Source organism: Hippichthys cyanospilos, chromosome 4 (genome assembly GCF_059441005.1).
Source record: "Hippichthys cyanospilos isolate Australia breed blue-spotted pipefish chromosome 4, RoL_Hcya_1.0, whole genome shotgun sequence".
Classification (NCBI taxonomy): domain Eukaryota; kingdom Metazoa; phylum Chordata; class Actinopteri; order Syngnathiformes; family Syngnathidae; genus Hippichthys; species Hippichthys cyanospilos.
The window spans coordinates 14,796,319-14,818,773 of record NC_142372.1 but is presented as its reverse complement, the minus strand read 5'-3'; the positions used below and the strand labels follow the sequence as shown (position 1 = coordinate 14,818,773).

Here is a 22,455-nt window from a genome sequence, read left to right as displayed (position 1 = left end):
TCTTGCATTCACTGGTTTTCACTAACTGATTATGTCATAATGGATATCTCAAAGTTAACCAATTTAAGGTTGGTTGAATACCAATTATTGGACCTAACATGATATATATATATATATATATATATATATATATATATATATATATATATATATATATATATATATATATATATATATATATATATATATATATATATATATATATATATATATAGTTTTTCCTTTTCTTTCTCCTGAGATCTGAGGACCAATGTTGACCTTTGGGCATCAGCAAAAGATTTCCCCTTTTTAGAGGCCAAAGTAATATCAGCGACGTTGAGGTTGTGAAACTCTAGTGAGCACAGTCCAGTCAAGCATGTGGTGACAGCACCCGCACTGCTGGGTTATCTACACTGCTTTGATTATGTCTACTCCCTTTTTTCCACCGTTTGTTCCACTCTTCACATGCTTGAGTTAACGACTTGCATAAAATAACAACAATTCTTCCGAGCTTCTCTTTTTGGGGCTTCTACCCTAACACACACAAACCTTGAAAAGTAAATGTTCCAAATTGATCTATCATTCAAACTTAAATTGAGGGATTCATAAAAATAATTGTCAAAAACCTTTCCTGGACATTTACAATGTCAGGGAACAGCCAATGATTATTGTTGTATGTATCAACTTTCTTCAATTTACAGTAATTGTATAGTACGCCCAAGTTTCATGCTGAATTTTGTAAGCATGTTGTTTATATTGTATGAAAGTCATGACTCCCTTGGTTAGGTCTGTCTTCCCATTTCACTGTTTGTATCTGTCAGTTCAATGATTTCAAATAACAATCTCTTCTCTATAGCCTCTTATCCTTACAAGGGTGGCAGGCTTGCTGGTGCTTATCCCAGCTGACTTCATGCAGTAGACGGGGGAGACCCTCAACTGGTTGCCAGCCAAACGCAGGGCACACAGAGATGAACAACCATTCACGCACCCGATCACACCTAAGGACAATTTAGTATGTCCAATACACCTGCCATGCCATGTTTTTCAAGTGTGGGAGGAAGCTGGAGTGCCCATGCGGGCTCATGAAGAACATGCAAACTCCACACAGGAAGGCCGGAGGCAGTTGAATTTGAACTTGGGTCAATTAACTGTGAGCCGGACGTGCTAATCACTGTGCAATGAACTTGACGATGATAACACGTACTGTATATCAAATCGCTATCTACTTTTTTGTTTTCAACTCATAGCGCATCATTGAAACTCATCGTGATTGACAGGTGGCCAAGAGCAGATTATTGGAACAATAATCATTTGCTGAATTATTTTGTTTGCATGATGGTTTGTTTTCAATGGGCTTTACGGAATCTCCGGGCCCCGGTACACTGCTCTTGCTGCACTGATAATCTTTTCGTCTCTACTTAGAATGGTTATTATGAAAGGGAAAAAAATCTATTGTTTGTGTTGCTGTTTTACACTCTTTGGCCACTCTTTGGTTCCCACGATTTTTTGCAGCATACATTACAGATATCTTTTCCATAATAATGATGATTTTAATTATTGTCATTTGTGTGTTTATTTTTCCAATATTTGGTTGAATGTCTGTTACGTTTAGGATTTGTGAGGGTTTTTTTTCAATTTATATTTATTTTCTTTAATTTATATTTATTTTCAGAATGTTTGTAACTTGATAATGTTTAGAGATCAAGGCATACTGTCTAAATGTTGCTTGAAGCAATTCTGCTACTTTGGCGCTTGAAGGGTGAACTGACCTTTTAAATCTAATCTGCATATTGCTAACATAAAGCCGTATCTGCGTATCTGCAATGTGTGTGTGAACCATTCAGATCCCTGTTAAATCCATAAATTGAAGAGCTCATGATCTCGAGAAATGAAAACACACATCTTTTGGTAATTCTGTACATGTATGGTAGAACTGTAATCCTCAAAATGTTGGCAGTATCAACATTAGCTTGATATTTAAATTCATTTAAATCCATTAATCCATTGAATGATGTAATTACTACTTGCAGCACATTGGAAGACAGTTTAGCATGTCAGTCTCATATTGTGGAGGTGACAAGTTCGCTTCCAGGTCGAGCTGTCCCGTGTGAAGTTTGCATGTTCTCTCCATGCCTGCATAGATTTTCTACGGGTACTCTGGTTTCCTCCTACATTCAAAAACATGCTGGATAGCTATATTCAACAGTCTAAATCAGTGGTTGTCAACCTTTTTTCAGTGATGTACCCCTGTGAAATACGTTTTCAGCCAAGTACCCCTTAAACAGCGCAAAAAAAAAAAAAAAGATTCAAACCATGTCATCAGTGTCTGATTTATTAAACTAGAACCTTTCAAATTTCATTCTTATTGGTCCACAAAAAGACAATCAACATAAAGTGTCCTCTTTTGGATCGTCAAAGAGATCTGTTTTCAAAAAGAAATAACTTAATTATTACTGAGTATTTGTCCACCAAAAAAATCAACATAAAGTGTTAGACTCATTCTCAAAAGATTCGCAAAAATAAATTACTATAAATAAATTTTTGTCAACAGAAAAAAAATCAACATAAAGCGTTTTGTTTTGGGATGACAATAGCGATGTAGTCACAGAAATAAATCATTAACTTGATTATAAATATTTGTCAGTATTATTATTATAATATTTGAACAAGTGGCATACTTGTTTACCAAAAGAAAAAAAAACCTATATATAGTTGTCCACTGACAAATATTAATCATAAAGCTTCCTCTGTTGGGATTACAGTAGAGATCTCTTCACAGAAATAAATAATCAACTTCATTATTAATAAATATTTGTCAACAAAAAATAATCAACCTAAAGTTTTAGACCTGTTCTCAAAATGAAGTCATTATTTAAAAAAAGAAAAAAGTACGCAGAAAACTATTCAACTTAGAGTTTCCTCTTTTGGAATCCTATAGTAGAGATCTGTTCACAAAAATACATAATTAACTTGACAGGTAACGAGAGGTGGCAAGTGACATTCTAATATAGGGGAGAAACTCTGTTTATAAAATAATTCAATTGAATAACCTACGAGAGCATAACATTTGTTTTTATGAACTTATATTTACCCTGAAACATTTACATAACTCAATATCTTTTAGAGGATTTTTGCACGTTTGTTTGTTTTATTTAAAATCTCGAGCACCCTCTGGAGTTCCTTCAAGTACCCCCATTTGAGAACCACTGCTCTAAATTGTCTCTTGGTATGTTAGTGAGAACGAATGGTTGTTCCTCCCTGCGATTGGCTAGCAAACAGCCAGAGGACAGATGAGGTAGTCTCCGGCACATCTGTGACCCTTGTGAGGATAAGAGGCTGAGAAAATAGATGGATGGAAGGATGGATAATTAGTACGTCAAACTGATGAGCTTTGTAGTAGGGCTTTTTAAATGAGAAAAATTTGGTGCAAAATGCCATTGGGTTTTCACCTTCATCAAAGCTAAAATGGTGAAAAGTCATTCGTGAAGGACTTTAAAAACAGACGTCAAGCACTTTTTTCCTGATATGTAAAAATGATGATGATATTATAATTATATGTTTTTTTAAAAAATGTAGTGGATATCCTTTTGCAAAAAACATGCAGTTTCAAAGAGTCTGTTTATCTCCGTCCAAGTAACATTTCTTGCAACATTTTCAGACGCTCTCCTTGGAAACCTTTAGCGCCAGTAGGCCAGTAGATAAGAATTTGCTGGTGTGAGGGATTGTGTTTCAGAAATGCTTCTTTCCTCATGTCACGTTGCCGCACAACCTGCAGTCGACCAATGATTCCGCAGGCACGTTGACGCGATGCTATAAAGCCCCCGCAGAGCCGAGGCGTCCCTATTCTCAACAAGGGAGCCAGGAGCACCGCCAGCCGCCTTCGAAGTCAAACTCAATCACCATTGGGCTATAATGCTGCGAGTGAGGTGTCTCAGAGGAGGGAGCAGAGGGGCCGAGGCAGCCCATCTGATCGGAGCCATGGTTTGTATTTTGTTTCTTAAAAAAAAAAAAACACACACTTTCATTGGAACATAGGCGTGTGTTTTACTTGAAATTCTCACCTAAGTGTAATTGTACGTGTGCGTTTGGGTGCGTGTCCCTGATTGACACGACAGCCGTTGTGCACAGATGCGCTCTCAAACTCATTGACACCGGAGCTGCTTCTGAGCCAGCAAGAATTTATTGCATCTATCTCAACGTAGATAAGGACTTACTAACGCGCGTGTACTTTGGCATTGAACCAAACTTATGCATTGATAGCCAGTCCCAAGGGTCAAAAACTTGCTCATTAAAAGCCGAGAAAATGGCTGTTTACTTGAGGTTGCCTCGGACAATTACGCTCAAATAAGTGTTGCTCCTTTTTTGCGATACTCAAAATAAACACTGAATTAAATGTTCAAACTGCATGTTTCGGTGGCTTTGCCCCCCCCGTACATTAAGTGCAGGTTTACTGAATTTATCTTCTTTCATTGACATTCAGCTTATGGTCTCTGCACATTAGAACGACTGATGCAGTGATAGAATGACTATTTGACTTTATTATAGTGCTTCTCGAAGAGTGGGGCGGTTCCCCCTGGGAGGGCGCGGATGACCACAGGCAAAAGGCTTTGCTTTTGTCATGTGGAGTGTAATTGCGATAAAATAAGAATTTTTATCTTTTTTTTCAAGCACATTGATGCACTTTTTTTTCTGTTTTAGGCTAAACTGTAACCCCTATAAATGCTGTAAAAATAATTAACAGTTGTTGAAAGTTGATGTATACTGCTTTTTTCTTTTGTTAATGTTAAAAAGGATGGGGGGGGGTGGTAATTGAGAAGCAATGCTTTAATGGTTTTCATGACTGTGTGCAGGGCGGGCCTGAGCCAATGTGGCAGTTTTATATGCCCCCCTCTATAATGATGATTTACATACACCTTGAAGGCTGTCACATTTTAAACATTGCTTTTAAATGATAATATAATATTACAATTTAAAATGTAAAATGAAACATTTTCTAAATTTTGTGACCTTTTTTAACTGGGTTATTATTACGTCAATTGACTTGCCGTTGACACGTTTGCTTCTGTGACATTTATTGGACACCATTGGACAGTTGTTATCGGACAAACCAAAATCATTTTGATATGTACGTGGATGTCAATATTTGTTTTTTTTTTCAAGTCAATACAACAGACCTTTTTCCCCAATGTATTGTCATTTGTAGTAATAGTTTGGTAGCATTGTTTTAAATTTTGTTAAATTGTAATGGTTCCAAATTCAGGGTTAGTTGCTGAGTTGTAAATATAGTATGTGTTGCCTACGCTCTTGAAATACATTTACAACTCAGAAAAATATACAAAAATAACAAGGGAAAAATGTTTTTGCAATTACATGTAAGTAGTAATAGAAATAAGTTTTTTTTAATTTATTTTAAATGTATACGTGATTCACTTTGTTCCACAACAAAAACGGCAGCTGACGTAAGCCCTCACTCAGCCCGAGCACAATCGCTGATTTCAGGTTAACACACCTTGCTCTATAGTTTACATAACTGTTTGTATTGGTTTCAACTTACTCCTTAATTTTGATCAAAATGTCAATAATACTCATTAGAATTTTGCTGTGTTGAAAGTGACTTTTCAACCGATTTTTACTGCCTCTTAGAGTCCATGGCATCTTTAGCATCTGCCTATTTTTCCTAATGAGAGAGCCCGACCTGACTGTAGGCTGTCTGCTTACTAGTCCAACTGCATGTTTACTGGAGAGGCAAAACAGCACACCGTACTAGTATGGATTATTGGATTATTTTAACACTGTTTGTATTTTTGTAAGTATTTTCAAGATGTATTTGTTGTAGGGTAGAAGACCCCTAGCCCAAGGACATAAGTCCCATATATTTTGAGTGGGAAACTTGTCAGTGTTTTTGGGACCCTTTGTGACTGATGCTTTCACCTCATTCTGACTTGATCCATTATATCCTCCCTCCCCAGGTGGGCCGTGCAGCGACTGGTTGGGTGCAAAGGGCCTTCCAAAGCACCTCCAGTGCTGCAGCTGCCCAAACACAGCCGACGGTTGAAGACGACCATGTTACTGAGCCTACACAGCAGGAGTGTCCTGTTAGCAGCTACAATGAATGGGACCCTCTTGAGGAGGTCATTGTGGGCCGTGCCGAAAATGCCCGTGTGCCTCCCTTCACTGTGGAAGTGAAAGTAAGTTTTCTTTGCTAGTAAGAGGACATCACATCACATAGATAGATAGATGGATGGATGGATGAATGGGTGGCTGGATGGATAGATAGATAGATAGATAGATAGATAGATAGATAGATAGATAGATAGATAGATAGATAGATAGATAGATAGATAGATAGATAGATAGATAGATAGATAGATGGATGGATGGATGGATGGATGGATGGATGGATGGATGGATGGATGGATGGATGGATGGATGGATGGATGGATGGATGGATGGATGATGGGTGGGTGGGTGGGTGGGTGGATGGATGGATGGATGGATGGATGGATGGATGGATGGATGGATGGATGGATGGATAGATAGATAGATAGATAGATAGATAGATAGATAGATAGATAGATAGATAGATAGATAGATAGATAGATAGATAGATAGATAGATAGATAGATAGATAGATAGATAGATAGATAGATAGATAGATAGATAGATAGAAATTTTCACTTTAGACTTATTGGTCATCACTTTTTGTGAACATAATGTCCTGATAAAATAGAACTAATGTTTTTCTTTCTGTTGAATTTCCTGCCAGGCAAACACATATGAGAAGTACTGGTCCTTCTATCAAAAGTACGGGGGCCAACCTTTTCCTGAGGACCACTTAAAAAAAGCTATTTCTGAGATCGAAGAAATGTGCAATATTCTCCGTCATGAAGGTGTGACTGTGAGGAGGCCGGAGCCGATTGACTGGTCCCTGGAATACAAAACTCCAGATTTCCAATCATCAGGTATGTGTGATGGATGAGGTTATTGCTTTATGGTTTTTATTTGTTGCTTTACTTTTAAATTGTTTTGTGTTTGCTGTTTGTTACGTAGATACCTAAAACAGGTTGTTTTAGTTGTGACTGTACAATATATACAAGAAATACAAACAAGAATCAAGAAGGCAAAAAAACATTAAAAAGACTGAAATATGTATTGATTTCTTCTTTCATGCTAATTTTACAAAATAGGGTATAATTGTAAACACGAACAAACAAAGAAAATACAAAATAGGGTTACAAGGAAATATGCTCGGTCCAGAACCCGCAAATTCACAGAACATCATTTATGTGCTGATTTTCCGATGTAAACTGTTGAAGGAAAGATGTGATGGTTTGTATGTTGCTTCATAGGCATGTATGCAGCAATGCCCCGAGATATCCTCATGGTTGTGGGAAATGAGATCATCGAGGCTCCAATGGCATGGAGGGCACGTTTCTTTGAGTACCGAGCATACCGGCCTTTGATCAAGGAGTACTTCAGAAAAGGTGCTAAATGGACCACTGCTCCCAAGCCCACTATGGCCGATGAGCTGTACGATCAGGTGACGGCTTCTTCTGGTGGTGGGCCGTACCGCGTTTCCTTTCCTTTCCTTTCATTTCAATGACACTGGATCGGTTTCGACTTCCTCTAGGACTACCCCATCCGCACAGTGGAGGACAGGCACAAATTGGCCGCTCAGGGCAAATTTGTGACCACGGAGCACGAGCCCTGCTTTGACGCTGCCGATTTCATTCGTGCAGGGAAGGATCTTTTTGTCCAGAGAAGTCAGGTACAGTCAGGATGCCACTCAAGAATCTTTTTTTCCTCTATAGCTTTGAATCTGCTGGTAGACGTATAGTTTGCAAGCCACGGAAATTACAGAGTCCCCTAGGCCAGTGTCAACCGTTTTTGAGCCAAGGCATTTTTCTTCAGAAAAATCTCAAGGCACACCACGAGCCTAAATTTTCTCAAATTTGAACTTGTGCAGTATACCAACAATATAAAGTCATTATAATTTATGTTTTATCAACAGGAATCAAATGAACACGTTTAACATTATAAGCACACTTACAGGCATATATTCTTTATGCGGTGTGAAAAAAAGACTAATTACTGCAGTCTATTTTATTGTTATTACTGCATATATGGGTTCAGGAAGTAACTAGTCAAATCACAACATCTGGTTTAGTCACAAAAACATTTGTACTTGTGCGTGTTAGTTGTCCTGCTCACTGTTTTTTTTTAAACACAACTCAGGGCACTAATAAAAACAATAAAGACGTCAAGTTATTTGCTTCAAGTCTAATTTATGTCAAGTTTCATGGCACACCAACCAGTCAAGTCAAATAATGACTTTGACCTTTCATCAAGTCTTTGCCAAGCAACTCAAATCAACTTACAGTCGCCAGATAAGCAATCAAATTAATGACATGAAAACCACCCATTTATGCAGTCATATCCCGCAGGTTACAAACTACATGGGAATCGAGTGGATGAGGCGTCACCTGGCCCCAGACTACAATATCCACATCATCTCATTCAAAGACCCCAACCCCATGCACATTGATGCCACTTTCAACATCATTGGACCAGGACTTGTGCTGTCAAACCCTGATCGGCCATGTCTCCAGGTATGACCGGTATCTCAGTGTCATTCAAAGGTCTCTAAGTTTAATTTTCTGTCAATTACCCTATTTGGTTATATATTTTTTATCAACAACTAATTGTAGTGGCTGAAATGTGACTGCAGGGGCAGGAGCCAGGAACATTAAATAAAAGCTGCTCAAGATTACTCTAAAACTTGACAAGCATACAGTACATACACCTAAATGGTTTAAATTGGCAACTTAATGCCTTTATAAAAATCTCATGCGCTATCACGCCCCATCACCACCATCCCGAGTTCTCCTTCTTTATTTATTTATTTGCATGTTAACGCCTATGACTGGCTGGTGCCTGAGTAAATGTATGATCATTTCTTCAGATCGACATGTTCAAGAAAGCAGGCTGGACTATTGTAAAACCTCCAACACCTCTGATTCCTGATGGTGGGTACTGACTACAACTGAATGCATCTTGTTTCACACAGGTGTATATCATCACAAGGTGCCTTTTAGGATTTCCAGTTTCACCCCAAAAGCTGAGACTTTCCACTTTGAGTGAATCCTCATGAGACCCAGCCTATTCGTTTGAGTCTACTGTCGTGTCCATTTTGCATCAGTAAGACAGCAAAATAAATCGAATCCCACCCAAACTCGAGACATAGTTGGAAAGACCAGGATACTGAGCACATTTAGACTTAGTAGGATAGCTTAAAAGAGTCAAAAGAGCCAGACCAAGAACCAGTTTCTACTGCAGTGGACATAAAAGAAAAGGCTAGGTCTCAGAAGCTCCCACTCTTTCCCTTAATACATTAACTGCAAGGAAACATACAGTACATGCAAACAGCAAAATAAGAGCTTACTGCCAGGATGGGAGGAACAAAACATTTGATTTACCTCACTTGAATTGCACCACTTTTACTTTCCAAGCATTATGCACATACAGATAATGACTCTTTTTGTGTAATATCGACTCACGGAATAGGAAAAAAAAGACACAGTTCTTCAATACACCTCATTTATTTGCATATTTGCGTAGATCACCCTCTGTGGATGTCCTCCAAATGGTTGTCCATGAATGTTCTGATGCTGGATGAGAAGCGAGTCATGGTTGAGGCCAACGAATCCACCATTCAGAAAATGTTTGAGAACCTCGGTGAGTTTAACAGATATTTGAATGAGCCCAGTTACTTAATAGTAGTGTTACATGCCATTTCTTTTGATGTAGGTATAAAGACCATAAAGGTGAGCATTCGCTACGCCAACTCGCTGGGTGGCGGTTTCCACTGCTGGACAACTGACGTTCGCCGTCGTGGTACACTGCAATCCTACTTCCACTAGCCTTGCCAGAAATGGGCAGTTTTTATTGAGCTTTTAAAGATTTGAGCCTCTGCTTGAAATTTAATTCACTTGCATATTATGAATGTATGACTTAGTGTCACTAACTAAGTTTAACACTAAGATTAACAGGGAGGCTGCACAGCTTTTATTTGCAAGTCAAATGTTTCAAGTTGCGTGTGAGCATCAAACTAGTGAACATTATGTTCTGTAAAATTGTGTTAACAAATACACAAATCTATGAATTAGTCTTAACAGTTGGCACCAAAGTCTTGTTCCGGATTGGGTCTTAATGTCCTGAATGAATATGAATGTATTGTTTTGATTTGACATCGCTGTGCATTACAGTGCCTTTGCAAACAGCTTTGTTTTGATACAGTGAACTCCCTCTTATGCACGTTTCACCATTCGCAAATTTGAAAATTCATGGGGTACCTATTCTGTTCTTTGCTCAAAAAAAACAAACAAACCAAAACAAAAACAAAACAAAACAATCACCCCAAATGTAATAAATATTGTTTTAGCCATCTGGGGGCCATGTAACTGATGAAATGAGGGGAGTGAGCTTCATTTTGTCAGACCATAACCTTGCCTATTTATAAACCTAAATGCGTTGCCACCTGTGGCATCTATTGGCAATCACAAACCGTTTTGGACGGCCTCGATTACTCGTGAATACTGGAACTTCACTGTATTCTCACCAGCCACTTTATTAGTTACAGCACACTCATGCAATGGCTCTGCTATAATTTCTGCCTATGCAAGTATTATTTTATATAAGGATATTACTCTACCTAATGCTGTTTTCTGTGGTTTTAAAATAGCAATTGTGCCATTTGGAATCATGGCAGAGTTGTTGCATTGCGCTGTTAAAGTGTACCCAATAAATTGTCCAATATGTGTATGTGCTCAATTGCACCATCACTTTCTTCGTCATATATCTCAATATTAACTGCATTTCTGGCCTGGCTATTGGTTCTGGCTTCGATATGATCAAGTCAACATGAGGACAAGGTACAGTTTGGTATGAGAATGTCATCAGACAAGGGCACAGGAGGAAGGCAACTACCTCCTTTTCAGAAACAACACTTCTGTCGGTTTCCAAAGTATTTTTATATTTAAAGAAATGTATTGAAGTTGCTATGTAGGTCATTAAACATGATGAATTTCTTTTCTCTGGAACATAATTTTGTAAAGATTTTAATTGATTGGACAAAGTTCTATTTGTATTTGTCATGTTTTTCTCTTTATTTGGATTTCCCACCAATTCATGTTTTTATATATTTACAGTCCATATCAGATGTTGTATACCTTTTGCCTCTGCTGTTCTCTCGTCGCAAAACTGGGCCAGTTATATGCTGCAAGTCATTCTCACTGAACCGCTTGGCTGTTTTTTTTTTTTTTTTTTGCACAGCAGAAAGCCTTCAGAATGAAGAAAGAAATTAATTTTAGTGCTTCCTTTGTTGCATTCACACGAAGGATACCTTAAAAGCATGCATGTGTTTACCTCCTGATGTCTGCTGCGACTGGAGGGCAGTAATGAAGAAAGCGATTGCTGTTTTGTATTGTGCAACATTAATAAATGGAATTAAAATTTATGTATCAATGTTGTGAGTCTTGTATCGGGCAAAAGTGGTCTCTTTTCCATCCATTTCTATTGTTCTTGCAGCTGAGCTGATTGGCTGCCAGTATTAGGCTCATCAAAAGATGTCACAGGTTAGGTTTAGCCATCACCATTGTAAAATGACTAGTAAAATGTATAAAATATTTGGTATAACTTGCTCACTAAGATTTATCAGGCCTTTAAAGGGACAGTGTGTGAGTTTTTCATGAAAAATGAATAAAGTAAATGATTATAAACTTCAAAAGAGTGTGTTCTTAATGACCGACAGTATGTTTTAAATATAATCGTAGATCTAGTTAACATTAAATTATATTACATGGGAGGTGACACCTCCGGAGGCCACCATGTTTGTTATACCTACGGACAATGATAAATGCAGCACCTCCTGCTGTCCATCACATAAAACAGTCTAAATCTTACACACTGTCCCTTTAAACTATATCACTCTACTGCCATAGCTCAGGTCCACATAATTGATCATTGGTACCATGAATTATTATGAGACAAGAGCACCTTAATAGGGTTTGTCTCTTCTGACTTTGACTTTTGATTTGATCAACGGTGACATTTTCATTTCAAAATTGGGATGTTTTGGAGTATCCACAAGATGTTTCTTCCTTACAAAATAACAGATAGATGCCAGAGAGAATTTAATAACGGTTCTTTTTCCTAAAGCGCTCGTGTCTACTGCGGCCCACCTCATGGCAGGTATCTTGACTCACTCCTTTTACAGAAAGGTTTATCCATATGTGTTAAATAAGTCATCAGTGGTTACGTTCGCTGACGAAGCTAATATGTACAATTTAAATTCTAATGTACCAAATGAAATCTCGAATGTATTTAAAAAAAAGGGAGTTAGCTAGTTAGTTAAAGTAATAATACGATTTTAAACATTTCTGGAACTAAATCTGTGTTTGTGCCTGAGTGGAGCAGTGGTTAGCGTATCTGCCTCACATTTCAGGGACCTGAGTTCAAATCCACTTCGCTTCAGCCTTCTTGTGTGGAGTTTACATGTTCTCCCTGAGCCCATGCGGTTTCTCCCCGGGAAATACGACCTTCTCCCACACTCCAAAAACCTGCATGGCAGGTGTATTGGATACTCTACATTGTGATTGGGTGCATAAATTTTTGTTCATCTCTGTGTGCCCTCCAATTGGCTGGCAACCAGTTCAGGGGGTACCTCCACCTCCTGCCCGAAGTCAGCTAGGATAGGCACCAGCAAGCCTGTGACTTGTGAGGATAAGCGACACTTGAAAATGCATGGATGGATAGATGGATGGATAAATCTATGCTTATCGAAAGCAACAATCTAGACAAATTTATCAATTCGTGTTAAATCTGGAACACTCCAGTTTCAGCAGATTCCACAGATTTTTAGGCATCACAGTGGTTAACCATCACATAATGGTCACTGCAAACTGATCTGTAAGATGGGTAAAGCCTTTGTTGTGAACAGACATCATTCTTTCTTTTTTACTCCAGCAATAATATGACTTGTAGTTTGGTCTCTCGTGTCTTGAATTTTTGTTGGAATTATGTAGTCTGTCTTCAGAAATTCAAAAGAAGGTTGCCTACTTAGTTTTAAAATGTTCTTTATCAACTTAACTGAAATGTACTGTGCCTTGCCTTTTCCTGGGCTTTGCTTTTTTGCCTCTTACACCTATTCATTATACCGTATTTGAAACTTGTTGACTTTTCTTCATTTCTCGTGGGTGCTTTACGATCAACATTGCTGCTTTATTGCAACGTTTGCATTAATTTGTGATTCATTGTAAATGCTTTGATGCAACATTGTTGCTTCACTGTAAATGAATTGTTGCATTTATTGTGTTTTTTTTGACTGGGACAAGCAGTAACAGTGCGTGGAAACTAATGGGGTTCAAAATAAAGACATGCAACATAATACTTTGACGTAAACCCGGAATACAGTGTTCCACTACTACTTTGTAGTTGAACTGTTAGAAATACTGTACCAGGATAGCAAACTGCAAACCATTTAAACTAGTTAATCACAAAATGTTATACATGGGTTTCCTCTAGTGTTATTTTTTAAGACTTAGTTTATGTTGCTCAATTTTGATTTACACTATTTTTTTGTTGTTGCGTACTGTAGGTTACAAAAGTTCTTAACGGCCCTTCCGATATACCATACGTATGTACAGTACAATGCCGTTGGCATAAATTATACATTAACTCATGTTGTTATTGCGGTGAAAGGTGAGTAGCTTAAGTATCTCAGAAGCACTTTGTTACTCTCCTGTACAACAATTTATTACAGGACCAGTAAAAGGCAAAGTAACAAGTGTAAACACCGTGGGGACCATTACTGCAAAGGGAAGGCATTCCATGTACTGTAGTGTTGCATGTTACTGACATCTTTTGGTAAAATGTATTCACTACATTTCAAACAGAAGAGGAAAAAGTGAACTGCATAGACTGCGGAGCGTAACCTGAAGTATAGAAATGTTAGGAAATAATTAAAGTGCTCATTCAGTTCACAAATTCAGGTACAGTACATGTGTACGTGTGGCACCATCTTGAGGAATCTTAGCATGAAAGAACTACTGTATGTTACGTAAAAAGAGTAGATTTGTTGAGCAGGATATAGTTTTTGTCACCATCTTGTGGCATTTATAGGGATTTATAGACCTTTTGGAGGATGACGTCATTATCATGCACACTGAAGTTACTGGAGGTCAAGTAATGAAACCTGAAAAATGTACAAAATTATAGTTCGAAAGTAATTTGTACTTTGTTACTTCCCTACCTCTGGGCACATTCATTGCTATATTGCTATATGTTAGTCCCCGCTGCCAGACAGAAGCCCTTTAGGCTCTTTGACATTGCTCTCAAGCACGTGGCCCATTTGAACACCTCCCGTTCTTTGTCACAATGTGGCCGTGATCAGCTACCGACGAGGTTAATGCGATCGGGTTTCAGCTGTGGCTGGTGACAAGGCCTGGGCATCCTAATCCTATGGTACGGTGACACTCATGAGGGGTGAGCGTGCGTCATGAAGAAGTCGCTGAAATTCTCTGTTGTTCACAGCTGTTGAGGAGAACCTGATTCTCAAGCCCTTTTGGCCCACGGATTGTTTGCTTATACAGCTGCCTAATTGCAAATCCACACTACGCATTCAGCAATTGTTTGCAGACATGACAACCGATTGGGATTTGGGATAATTGTTCGCAGTTACTCATAAGGCTGTATCAGTACATGGCTTTTAAGGTGGATATCATGGATATGTTAAGGAAAACCTTCAATGTTTATTTATTCATTTATTTATTTCCTCGATATCCGGCTTAAAGTCCAGGCAAAACAGCGCTCTAGTTAACAGCTGCACACAAGTAGAGCTATTTGTTGATGTTGAAAAATTCTACTACTCAACATCTTTTATGCATGTTTTTGTGTCGAAGGTGATTGTCTTTGTGGAAAGTGAATTAAGATGCAAAAACCACCCTTTTCGAACCCTCTCAGGGAGTGGCCAATTAGCTATTTGGTATCATTGAAAAAGACATCACATGTGCTCACTTCTTTTATGACTTTATCATGTGATGTTCACAAGCTGAGTTGTGATTGGAGCATCCATCCATTCATTTTCTAGAGCCGCTTATCCTCACTACGGTGGCTGAATTGGTTTCTAGCCAATCGCAGGTCACACAGGGACAAACAATGATTCACGCTCCCAATCACACCAAAGGACAATTTAGTGTGTCCAATACACCTGCCATGCAGTTTTTTGGAACGTGGGAGGAAGCCAGAGTGCCCAGAGAGAGTCCACACGTGGATGGGGAGAACATGCAAACTCCACACAGGAAGGTCGGAGCGAGCTGGAATTAAACTCGGATCTCTTAACTGTGAGGCGGACATGCTAACCACTCTTTCACCACGCCACCTCTGTGATGCTACATGCAGGGTAAAAACAAGTACATTTCGCTAAATGCAGTGTTAATCAGAAGACTGTGTTTAAAGCAGTGGTGTCATGTGTGGATGTTGGTAGAAGGGGGATGAGGAGGGGGGAATGCTCTTCAGGGCCAGTCAGGTGGATCTCCCGGATGCCAAACTGGAGCAGGAACATAAGGCGGCTGCAGGGCCTGCGCCACTGGAACTTACAGTCCTGATTTTCCCATGTCCTGCCTAATATTGTTTTGTAGTAAGTTATATCCAGTTTTGGTTTGTCACTTTATTGTTTTGGACTTTGCATTTTGGATATTTTGCATGCCTTTTTTGCAGTTTAATTTTTATTTCATTTAATGGCCTTTTTCCAGAACTCCCTGCCTCCCAACTATCCTGCCTTTGGGTTCTCAGCCTGACACCTTCCCCTACACATGACACGCGGGATCTCAAAGAAGATATTATTGTTCAGAAAATTTGCTGGCTGACTTCTCTTTTAGGTATTTTTATAACATCGTATCCTCTCAAGAAGTAATGTACTTAGTCATGCTCTCACTTGGCTACAGCTTGTATAGAATCTATATTAGTCATTTGTACTGCAGTCAGCTGATAAAGTTGTGACATGTTCTAGTACAGAGTTGTTTGCTCGCTGCTAAAACAAAAAAGAGAATGAATAGATCCAAGTAATTGACATCCATTACAATGAACATGACTGCAAATTTGTGCACGAAATAAAAATATATATTGATGTAAAACACTGAATGGAGAAGCTTCGCTCAGATATTGGGATAAAAAAGGGTTAAAGGAATCTATTGTAAGCGGAACAACAGAGTTGGTCAAGACCAGGAACTGCATGTAAAACAAAAACAAAGATAAAACAAGAACATTGCGTACAGACAACGCATGATACAAGAGAATAGCTGCAGTGTTGAAAGCTTACATTTTTCTTTGTTGTGTCTAGACATTTTGAAATAGTGTGAAACAAAGTGTGTGTGCTGTATATATATATATATATATATATATATATATATATATATATATATATATATATATATATATATATATATATATATATATATATATATACATACGCAGAGAGAGAGATATGCCTATAGAACATTAATTATGCATTTACAATACATTCTCATTAAAAATGCTCCTATGATGATGGAAATTACTCATTGGCCCCCTCTGGTGTTTATTAAGCTATACGTGATTAAAAGGAGAATCTAGCACAAACTGAAGAACAAAAACATACACAACGCGTATTACCCTGAAGGAGCAAGTCACTCATCTTGTGAGTACCACACTTCAAGCTTACCTGGCCCATTTTTTTTTGTTTTTGTTTTGATTAAATACAACAATCCTACATCATGGGAAACACTCTTTGAAACAGAGAAAAATCACTGTGGTTGAATTTAATTAATTAGCATTTCTTTCTGAAAAAAATAAAAATTGGTGTTTTAAATACACTACTCTTGACGAGCACTGTGATAACATTATGAACTTCGAAACTCAATACATTTTTAGAAAACATATAGGATTGAAACAATCAAATTTCGGTCAGATGTATGTGGTTCAGTGCTTTTGACTTTGCATGACAATATGAGTTCTTTTTTTTTTTTTTTGCACTTGTTTTTTCGTTCTCTTCTGCGGTGCAGCCATGCATACCAGGGAAGTAACAGTAATAAGCAAGATCAAGCCTGATCATTGATTAGTCGTCTCCCTTTTCTGCGCTGCAATATGCATGTCTTACATTATTGTTGGAATATGCGCCTTCCGTTGGATGGAGGATGGATTGGCTTATTAGTAGAACAAGTAGCTGCACAAGTACTTATTGCTAGAGTGGCAAAACTGGGCACTACTTGATATCTGAGTGCTACTAGCGCTACTTGTGATGCTCAAAATTGCAATTATTATTACTAGCGGTGCCAGATGTTAACTAGTAGAATGCGTAACAAGACAAACTATCTTGTGAATAGCACAAAACTAAAACCTACACAACACATATTACCACCCAAGAGCAAGTCATATATATATATATATATATATATATATATATATATATATATATATATATATATATATATATATATATATATCTATATCTATATATATATATCTATATATATATATATATATATATATATATATATATATATATATATATATATATATATATATATATATATATATATATATATATATATGAATAAATAACGGAAAAAGTTGCTTAAAGTCCAGCAATAAAGCAGGTCTACACAATGTATATATCTATATCTATCTATCTATCTATCTATCTATCTATCTATCTATCTATCTATCTATCTATCTATCTATCTATCTATCTATCTATCTATCTATATATATATATATATATATATATATATATATATATATATATATATATATATATATATATATATATATATATATATATATGAACTATTTAAAGTATTGTCATCCTATTTCATGGGAAACTTTCTTTGAAACGCAGAGAAAAATTAGGGCCACTGCATTTAGACAAATATTATTGGCTCATCAAAAAACATAACTGATTTATAAAAACTAATGTTGTCCAAACAATGAATTGTTTGAAGAAAAACATTTAAAGTTGAAATAGTCTGTTCTAGGTGAGATGAATGTGGTTTTGTGTTTTTATTTGTCTGAACAAATTACCACCGTGGCCTATTCAAATTGTGTTATACTAATTGAATATTTTTGAACTGATCCAAACATGACTATTGGCAGTGACTGTTGACGTCAATAGTTTTGGGCTAAGGTCATGGTTTTTTTTTTTTTTTTCAGTGTAAAGGGACAATGTGTCAGATTTAGACAGTTTTTCATTACGGACAGCAGGAGGTGCTGCATTTACCATTTTCCATAGCTGTAAGAGACATGGCAGCTTCTTGAGGAGTGCCACCCCCCATGTAATATAATTTAATGATAACTAGGCCAATGATTATATTTAACAAAGTAGTCTTGCTCATTAAGAACACATTATTTTGCAAGTTTTTGAAATTAAAACGAATAATTCATTCATTTTTAATGAGAAACGGTGTAAATCTTACAGTTTGTCCCTATAAAATAACTGCTCAAAGGTGCATTCACTGTTGATTATTTATTCAAAATTCTGATCATGTTAAGTTTTTACTAGTAGGCCCAAATTGGCATCAGAAGCCTACAGCGGTGACAAAACGTTGCCCGTGAGACAAAATTTTCCTAGTGCGACCAAATATTCCACTAGCGCACTAAATTACCTAGTGAGGACAAAGAGCGGAAGAGTACACGGATCATTGGATACCACTATTATTTATTGCAAGCTCGAACGGCATTGGTTGCGGGAAAAATGATTTTTTTCAGCCGCATTTAAGCGTGTGGCCAAGAGAAAAAGTGCATCCATCCGGCGTCGTTGGCTCATTCAAAGTTCCCACGCCGCATGGAGGACCACCCACCGGCTGCTTGAGCGCTGCGCCCATTAGCTGCGCGCACCTCATTTGCATTAACGTCAGTAAAGGCTGTAGGTCAATCCTTGCGGGTGCTTTTATTGGATGTGCCGCTGTCAAGCAGCGGCGAAGAAATGGAAGGGCAAACGCCAGGCAAGGCAGAGAAAAGACAAGCCTAAAAACGAGCTCGATGTGGCGGCTTGATTCTCGCTCTTCCCCGCGCCCTCGCCACCTTTAATAATCCTCCACCGAAAACTTGTCTTCAAATACTGCCTTTTTTGGGAGGAGGGGGGGCATTCTCCAGAGGGCGGTGCGTTCGTCATTTATACAATTTGACAGGCTCTACACATATCCTCCTTCTTTTTTTTTTTTTTTTTCTTTCGCCAACGCCACCAGCACCGGAATGAGGGAACACCGAGGAGTTCGGAGACACTGCTCCCGGGTTGGGCTCATCCTGAAGCGGGTAGCGGATGCCTGAACGCCGGTTGGCCCCTCCGCGTCTTCCTCCACTGGCCAAATCTGGAGCTGATACATGGGGAGTTGCGTTCTGTACCACTGGGAATGCTTTGACACGGGTGTCCACATGAATGCCGCGCAGCTTGAATACTGCAGCCTGTTGATGATGAGGATGATGCTGGTCGGCTCGGGATTGGAGCATAGCACGGTGACAACGTGTACCTTGACCGTCCTCGGCTGAAGTGGGCCAGGAGATTGTTCCGAAAGCCACACGATCTGCCCTGTATTCTTTTTATTATTATTGGATGGCACCAGCGTGGATAAGAACGACCACCAATGCGAGATTGCACAGCAGAAATGGATAAAACTGTTGCATGAGGCTGCACTGTTTCTGTGGGTGCGTGTGCGAATGTACGTGTGCGTGTGCGCGCGCGCGCGTGTGTATGAATGTGTGTGTGAGAGTGTGTGCTCAGGCCTACTTGATGACTGAAGTTGAGCACAAAAAAGCAACATGAATAACGATGTGGTACTAGTGACAAAAGGAGACTTGGAGCATCTGAGCAGTCCAGCTGAACTATAACCTAACTTTTTTTTGTTTTCCCCTCAACCCGCCAAAGGAGGACTGCTGCTTTGATAAAAGAGCTCCAATTAAATTCATGTGAAAAACAAACCGGAGCAAATCAACTTCCTAGTCTTCTGGAGGAGTGTGGGGGGATAGAAAATTTATTATCCATGCCTCTTTTTAGAGCAATTGCAGAACTGGCTTTGCTGTGGCCCAGATGACATATACCTATTTATATATTTAAGCTGGAAAAAAAGGACATTTTGTTTCACGAAATACAAAAAGTGAGCAAATGACACACTGGTGGCCCTCAAAGTGAGCACTTGCACAAAAAAAGGAGAGAAAAAAAGGCTGAAGTGGGTTGAAGCATGGGCTGTGCTTCAAGTATTCATATCTCTGATAGGGTGGTCTACCACAGTGGAAAAGAGTCCGACGATTCCCACTCGCCCCAGCAGACGAACACCACTCAGCATCAAGGAAATCCTGTCTCGGGACTACCCCTCAAACCCCTGAGCTGCAAGGTGAGGGAACACGCATGCATGTTTTCTACCAAATGTTTGCTTGTCGCATGCGACAAATGCCGAGATTGACTGCAAAGGTCACTTTTATTTGACATTTAATTGAACTTCATTTCAAATCCATGAAGTCACTCTACTACTGTCTTACTGTCTTAGCGATACCGTTTTTGAGTATATTCATTTGTATTTCAATTTTATCTACATAAAATTTGTTTTGATGCTTTTAGAACTTTGTTTTCTACCATTGAGGTATATTTTCATCTTACCACATTTTTAAATTTCATTCTTCACAAGAGGAGTTTGCAGCAAAATTTGAATACTCACTTTTTGTTTTCTGCCCCTTTTCAAACGCAGTCATTTACAGTGTCATAGGATTGTGAAAGTCCGTTGTTGTGAAAAAATATCACAGAGAATGTATTAACACAACGGCACTAGCAATACTGAGTTTACTTATTCATGGCAGCAGTTGCTTGCAAGACCTATTTATAATGTTGAATGTTACCGGTTCAAAGTTTTATTCCTTGTTATGTACAATCAAATCAAATTCAAAAAGAAGTACAGAAAATACCTATTGAACTGCAATGTTTCTAATTCCTCTCAGCAGCCTGAATTCCTTTTGCTCTGCTCTGTTTGCTAGTCTTAAGCCCACTTGTTGGCAAATTTTCCGGATGTTCTGATTTATTCCTGAAAAGTTCCTAATATTCATTTCATACCACTGCAACTTTACGTACGCTTTGAAATAGTTAAACACTCACTCGTGTGGGTTCAAAAGGTTACAGGCCCCCACTCTCACTTTTAATTTGCAGTGTTCATAAAGCGGATTTGATTACATTCAGAGGCCGCACGAAACGTCTATGCTTGAGTCACAAACCGGTGTTGAAATCTGTGTCAAAGATTTCACTTGACATGTTTGCTCCTCTGCTTCACCTTTCCACTGCTTCTCATTCGAATGTTTACTAGCTAGGTCTTATTGAGGCCGCGAAACTTTTTTTATGTAAGATGACAAATGTACTTTTTCTAATGGAAAATGCCACTAAGCACGTAGGCCCGGAAGAGGATTGGCGCAAGCATACTGTAAAAGTAAATGCTGAGTATGTTGCATCATCACAAAATCTAATGGTCCCATTTGTCTCCTGGACCATGAATAATTACAGTAAGAGTGGCATAATGAGATGTGCTGCTTGGATGCTTCTAAAAGAGATGTGCTTCCCATCAAGGGGATGATCAATTTCATTCTCATTTGCATGTTGTGTAAGAGCTCACACATGCACGTTGGTGTGTTTTCTGCGCAGCACGCTGAGATGAGAAAGACGGGTGGATTTGGTTTATGGCACAAATCAAGGAGGGAGTCGATGTAGAGTTGTTAAGAGAATAATAAGTTCAAGACATCTTTGATTCCATTTAAGGTCAAGCGCTCATGCTGTCTGTAATGCTTGCATGTAGGTCACTGGAAATGAAAGCGAGTTTAAATGCCAACATTTTACAATTAGTCTTATGTTTTTGAATCGGATATTTTTTCATATGATCTATTTTGCCATAAACCTGTTAAAAATACCAAGGCACCTGAAAATAGGATTTAAAAAAAAAGTATATATTTTATTTAAATCAAACTAAGATATTACAATCTTTTTATAATAAGCTGAGCAACAGAATTATATTTCTTTGGGTAACAGCCTTCATTATGGCAGTAAAAAAAAGAAAATTACAAGTGAGGATTTACAGTCTACCAATGTTCAGAATAATTAGCTTTGTCATTTCTGCTGTCACGTGTAGCTATTGCTGAGACAGCCTCAGAGCACAATTGCTACTTTTAGAAATAGGTTTTTGATGAAACAAAATGTTTTAGCAATTGAAAAAATGATTGAAAACATGAGAAAATATCTCACACACACACACATTGATTTTAAACATTTTATTTTCAAATAATATTCAAAAATCAATTTTACCACGGCTACAGTTTTTTTGTGGTAGGGCAACTATCATCCACACAGCAAATGCATAAATGACTTGAAATTTCATGAGTTTGGGTGTCCCATTCTGTAATGACCCACATACTGTA

The 22,455-nt window shown here is 38.2% G+C and overlaps 2 protein-coding genes and 1 long non-coding RNA gene across 3 annotated transcripts in view; all 3 read left to right on the top strand.

Annotated features, from left to right (window-relative positions):
* The first annotated feature begins 3,813 nt into the window (after window positions 1-3,813).
* Window positions 3,814-11,494, top strand: gatm (glycine amidinotransferase (L-arginine:glycine amidinotransferase)). Its single transcript, XM_088414134.1, has 9 exons — window positions 3,814-3,960; window positions 5,949-6,167; window positions 6,746-6,941; window positions 7,329-7,519; window positions 7,610-7,747; window positions 8,424-8,588; window positions 8,942-9,005; window positions 9,598-9,714; window positions 9,787-11,494. The coding sequence occupies exons 1-9, from the start codon at window positions 3,892-3,894 to the stop codon at window positions 9,897-9,899; spliced, it is 1,272 nt and encodes a 423-aa protein (XP_088270260.1). The 5' UTR covers window positions 3,814-3,891; the 3' UTR covers window positions 9,900-11,494.
* A 3,773-nt stretch (window positions 11,495-15,267) lies between these two features.
* On the top strand, window positions 15,268-16,107 carry LOC148424745 (uncharacterized). The gene is made up of 3 exons (XR_015865268.1): window positions 15,268-15,436; window positions 15,521-15,673; window positions 15,789-16,107. It is a non-coding gene; the product is annotated as an uncharacterized LOC148424745 (long non-coding RNA).
* Window positions 16,108-18,967: 2,860 nt separating this feature from the next.
* pde8a (phosphodiesterase 8A) overlaps window positions 18,968-22,455 on the top strand; it is a 56,341-nt gene continuing 52,853 nt past the window's right edge. The window contains exon 1 of the mRNA XM_088413140.1: window positions 18,968-20,399. Within this exon, the coding sequence (XP_088269266.1) occupies window positions 20,247-20,399 (153 nt within the window). The 5' untranslated portion in view covers window positions 18,968-20,246. The remainder of the gene's footprint in view (window positions 20,400-22,455) is intronic.